Source organism: Phragmites australis, chromosome 12 (genome assembly GCF_958298935.1).
Source record: "Phragmites australis chromosome 12, lpPhrAust1.1, whole genome shotgun sequence".
Lineage (NCBI taxonomy): Eukaryota > Viridiplantae > Streptophyta > Magnoliopsida > Poales > Poaceae > Phragmites > Phragmites australis.
In genome coordinates, this window is record NC_084932.1 from 756104 (window position 1) to 761731 (window position 5628).

The following is a 5628-nucleotide window of genomic DNA, read 5'->3' on the forward strand; positions in this document are numbered from 1 at the left end:
GGAGACGGCGTGGAGAGGCAGGTGAACGGGGACGGTGCAGAAGGGCATCGTTCGTCCCGTCGCATTAAATGCAACAAGATAAAGCTCCACGGGCTAAGTAAAGACGGTGCACGGCAACACGGTATACAATGCCGTCAGAGCATGTTGGTATGGCTGGTACTCTGTAATGATGAGTTGAGTTAGATATTAGAATGAACAGAGGTCATTTGTGTAGGATCCGCATGTAAGTTTTCTCTCTCCGTACTATATAAAGGGATGATGATCCTATCTGTAACCAAGGTAGATCAATTCTGGTAAACTGCTAGAACACCGTCTGTAACTAAGTGAGATCTACGACAACACAAACACAGGACGTAGGATTGTTATCCTCCAGGAGACCTGAACCTGTATAACTCCTGATGTCCCCGAGTCCATCATCTACACACAGGCACACCCAGTCCCTGAAACACCGTTCACGCACCCACAGTCCAACATACCCCGGAATCACTGTCAGGGATTTACCCTTGACAAACCTAATGTTGCACATCGTAACCATTCAAAAGGTGTTTTACCAATTTTAAAAAAAGCTGTTAAAAAAACACATGCATATAAAAAATAATCACTCGAGCTGGAAAACCCAACAAATTTTTGGAAAAGAACCTAAGTGACCGAGACATCCAAAGCTACTCTTGCTTCTTCTGCTGATCATCTTCATGCCACGCCCAGACTATGTCCTTTAGCGCTGGCTGGATGTCCTCTGCCAATAGTTTTCGGTACTCAAGTGAATCACCGCTTGTTTGTTTCATCTCAACGAGATGATGGAATGGAGTGATCTCAAAGATCTCTGTGTCGAACTGAAGGACACCATTCCTTCCCTCCTTCCTCCCTTGAATCTTGACTACACCATTATCCTTCTTCCTCACCCTGAGATTCAGTGTCTTTGCAACATCTTCAAGCTTCGAGATTATGGCTGAGGCAGGCTTATCTGAAGTAAACCTTGCCTCCTTTTTGGACTCCTTTTCAATAAATAGGCCAGAGAGATCAAGCCCTGTGGAGAAAGAGATAATTTCAAAGGCATTTAAGTTTGTGACAGTCAGGGGCTTCACATCTTCATGACCATTCTTCTTCCGCCTCACAGCAAGGGTCGGAGCAGCATTTGTGGTGGCATTCTCACTGGGAATTCTCTCCTTTACTGCACGGATCTCCCCAGGACCTTTCCGGAACCAGGTAGACTCTTTTATCTTCTGGATTGATATTCTTTTGCCTGGGTTGGGGTCCAGGATCTTGTACAGCAGCTTCTTGAGTTTGTGTGAAAACGAACTAGGGCACCTGAAATCACCTAGCTGTATCTTCCGGTACATCTCCATCAAGTTTGGACCTTGGAAAGGGAGATAACCAGAAACAAGAACAAATAGGACAACACCACAAGACCAGATGTCTGATTTTGCACCATCGTAGCCTGTCTTGCTGATCACCTCTGGAGCTACATATGCAGGTGTTCCACAGGAGGTATGGAGCAAGCCATCTTGCCTCTTTGACTCCGAAAGTGCGCTCAGTCCAAAATCTGAAACCTTCAGGTTCTCATTCTCATCCAACAGCAGGTTCTCAGGCTTCAAGTCCCGGTGATACACGCCTCGGCTGTGGCAGTAATCCACTGCACTAATGAGCTGCTGGAAGTACTTATGTGCAGCTGCCTCCGTGAGCTTGCCACTTTTCTCAATCTTGCGAAAGAGTTCACCACCTTTCACATACTCCATGACAAAGTAGATCTTGTTCCGTGTTGCCATGACCTCATGAAGCTCAACAATGTTCTTATGAGCCACCAACCGCATTGTTGTGATCTCACGCCTTATCTGCTCTGAAAGCCCGACCTTCAGCACTTTGTCCTTATCCATCATCTTAATGGCAACACCCTGGTTTGACTCAAGGTTCCTTGCATAGTGCACCTTGCCAAATGTGCCTTTTCCCAACAATCTCCCCAACTCATACCGCTCCATTAAAATCTTTCCACTACTCTCCATGCCTTCAACAATATAAATCACAGGGTTATCTTTTGGCTGCCAATCAGGTGGACCGCAATGCTTTAGCCATCCTCCCCAATGTCATGATCCAGGATGGTGAACAGTATTCTTATGGCTTGGTCATGTCGGAGTCTGAATAGTGTAGAGTTGATGCAGGTAAGGTGATCGCGCACATCAAAGGTTGAGCAGCCCGGCAGCCCTTGCGGAGCAGCGATCTCCTTTATCTGGCAGCAGAAATCTCCTCTATGAAAGCACATCTTTCAGCATTCCCTGAGGTTTTAATTTGTTGTTGGGGATGGAGTTATCTGCAAGGAAGAAAAGAAACATTAGATTCAGCAATCTCAGACTCTACTACTCTAGGATATGCACAAAAGCCAGCAACTTTTTGTTAAATACTGAAAGGACTAACAACGAAATCAACCAAATAAAGGCTTCACATATAATTTACAAGGCTTGTTGTATAAACCAACCAAGTTATATGCATATTACTAATTTAGTGTATAATATTCCCAATTGGAATCAGTTAGAAGAGTCCAACAAACCATTGCATCACTCATCAGTATAAGGAACACAGATGGGACCAATAGCAAACTAGAAAGAAGATAAAAGAGAGATCTATCAAAACTGAAATATGCACACTTGCTGCAATGTCATTGCTGGATCTTTGGCCACTAGCAAATGCTATTTGGATTTCTAAGAAGCTAGGCCACCATACTGGGCAATGATTGACAGGCAAATCAGGATAAGGGACAGGCACATGGAACAGTAAGGACTGGACATCCATGGCAACCATCACAAGGTGCCAACTTTCTGCGTCCAATGAATCCACATGTAACAAGAATTTTGTCCAGATGAAATTGAAGCAAGCGACGATAATTGTAGCAAGAATTTTGTCCAGATGTGGACATATAAAAGTGCGACAATTTAAGAAAAAGTGCGCCTTTCCAAACCCAAACGCCTCGCGAATATAAGGTTGAGAAAAATCGCGCATATCCATTGGGCTTCGATTCAAGCACAACTTCGCATCCAAAAGGAATAAAACGCATTATTATAAACCTAGAAAAAAGCCGACCAATTTTCCGCATCTACACAGATTAACACGGGCGCTAGGTTCCCTGTAGAACTGATGCCATCTGCCCGTACCAAACCGGTGAGCGAAAGCGAAGAATACAAGCAGCTACTCAACAAGAGGAGAATCCGTAATCGGAACGCGAACATCCTACCGAGTGCCGGCACGAACTAAAACTGAAATTGCAGCCAAGAAGATTTGGGCGGAGGATGGATTGCTTACCTTCCGATGCCACGAAGAGGAAGAGGAGGTCGAGGAGGTTGCAAGCTCAGAACTTGGTTTGGTTTCTTGCTGCCCCGGTTCTGGTTCTCTGGGAGGGATGCGAGGGCAATGAGGAGAAGGGGGCTCTTGCTCCTCTTATAAAGTACGAGAGGAGGAGGAGCTTATCGATCAGCAGGCCCGGCCTAATCGGATGCCGCTGCGTTTCCTGCGCACCGCATCACAGGTCTCGGATATTCCGCTGGGCGCTGCTGGTACAGCACAGCTGCGCACAATAATGTCGCAGTCCGGATACAGCACACGTTCTTGGTCTGTCTTCTTGTTGTCATCCCCAATTTCATTTTGTTTTCGTCTGCTACAATTAAGGAAGTTGTTAAGTTACCCTTGCTCTGATGACGTGGCTCTGATCAAGATTGGTTTAGTAGTAGTAAGGATTTTAATTTCGTTTTCTATTTTTTTTCACAGACGAAAAGATCAAAATTCACAAAATTTCGTTAAAATTTTAATCATTTTTCGTTTTCTACTGTGTGAATCTCAAGTGTCAGTAAAAAAAATCAGAATTAGATATTTCGTGCCCAACAAATTTTTGGTGAATTTTAATCCCTTAGTAAAATAACACAGGACAGCTCATCTAATCTCATCCTTTGCTGAGTCAAGGGCAGCCTGTTCCATGGAGCTTGTAACACTCCATGTGATTCATGCATACGTGTTCTCGATCTTATATGATGGCGATTAGTCATGGTTGTAATAAGGTATTATGGGCTCCTCATTGGACGGCCAAATTGACACGGCGGATAGATTTCTGACATCGGGGAGGTGTCGTCGGCAAAAGGAAGGGCTCTTCATGGAAGGAGATCGGGCGGCGGCTTCAGCCGGAGATGGGGAAGAAGGGAGGCCAGGCCATGGCTGTCAGAGCTTCAACGTTGATGCAATAGCGAGGGGAGGTGGCTTGTTGAGGGGCCGAGCGGTGGAGTTAGGGGCACGGGAGCGAGCCTATATTGTGCATGAATCCTTTGTTACAATAAATGTGTTACATGTACAAAGGATCCGTGATTCATGTAGGTACTACCATAGAGGAGGTGATAGTATGGAATCCTGGGGTGACTAGTTTGGTAGGAGATCAATGTGCTTTGGTAATTATAGGATTAGATCGACGTTTTAATAACTGAATAGCAGTAGTTGGAGTAGTATTAGAAAGCAATACGTGTGCTGCGTGCAAGAAAGTTTCAATATTTGTTTAGAAGGTATTGTTATGAAAGATATATAAGTACTAATTTGGCATGTGTGTGTTGAGTCCATGTCAAGGACGTGTTTGGCTTTGGCACATATATAAGCAAGAGGCATGCCAGCAGTTTTTGTAACGTGAGAACGAGAAAGAAATACAGCAAGAAAAAACGCTAAGCTATCACGGCCTCAGCAAACTTATATGTTCTTGCGTTCTCGTGTTTGTGTGATTGTTCTATCATGATGAAAACCTAACAAACGTGGTGTAGACCTCGCAACAGGAACTGGTGCTCTCTTCACTGCATTGAAATCCATGGAGGGCCTACGGCGAGTGGACGGGTGCGAGCTACGCACAGATGGGCGGTGAGTGGTGGGCGATGTGCGGACGGGCGTAGAGTTGTGCGCGGGCCGGCGGCAAATAGCGCGCGGATTGGCAGCGAGCGATGGGCTACGTAGAGATAGCACAGGTGGGTGTGCAGGCAGCGATGGGTGTCACGAGTGGAGAGGCAAGGAAGACGACGAGGGCAGAATGGTCTTTTCAGACATCTAACGGATAGAAAACCACCCGAAGTTGACGGAAGTGGCAAAAACAAACATCCAATTGTGAAACTGATAGCAAAAACGAAAATCGATAAAACTTTATGGCAGAAGCAAATTTTGGATCCTGTTAACGGCAAAAACAAAATATTGTCAAAAATCATGTTGTGTAAAGGAGCATCTATGCGATATTTGGTGGTTTAGGGGCTTCCAACACTTATTTTCAGCCATTCAATTTTGAAATTTGTGACTCAGATTAGATCTAACTTTGTATTAATAAAAAATTAGGTACTATTTGAAGTTCTAATACCCAATTTTTTATTACATCATCATTATAAAAAATAAAAAAGTAATTGTAACTCTTGTAATTTTAATATGAGCTAATTGTAACTATGCCAGGTGCTAGATGACCTTAAGACACATGATTTTTTTTTTCTAACACGTATACTCACCATTCCTAAAGCACAAATCTTGGCACAAATTTAAAATACCAAATTTAGATGTTGGATCCCTCAGAAACACTATGTGATATTTAGCAATTCCCTTATGTAACCTGCTCTCATACGAGGAGAGAGAAAA

At 44.1% G+C, this 5628-nt stretch overlaps 1 protein-coding gene across 1 annotated transcript; it reads right to left on the minus strand.

Annotated features, from left to right (window-relative positions):
- Nucleotides 1–325: 325 nt before the first annotated feature.
- LOC133887030 (CBL-interacting protein kinase 15-like) lies at nt 326–3542 on the minus strand. Its single transcript, XM_062326939.1, has 2 exons — nt 3292–3542; nt 326–2305 (listed from the first exon to the last, which is right to left on the minus strand). Exon 2 carries the CDS (start codon nt 1998–2000, stop codon nt 663–665), a length of 1338 nt encoding a protein of 445 aa, XP_062182923.1. The 5' UTR covers nt 2001–2305; nt 3292–3542; the 3' UTR covers nt 326–662.
- Nucleotides 3543–5628: the final 2086 nt, after the last annotated feature.

Bases quoted from the DNA above. Each gene is read 5' to 3' on its own strand.
- LOC133887030 (XM_062326939.1), bottom strand. From the start codon at position 2,000: ATGGAGAGTAGTGGAAAGATTTTAATGGAGCGGTATGAGTTGGGGAGA.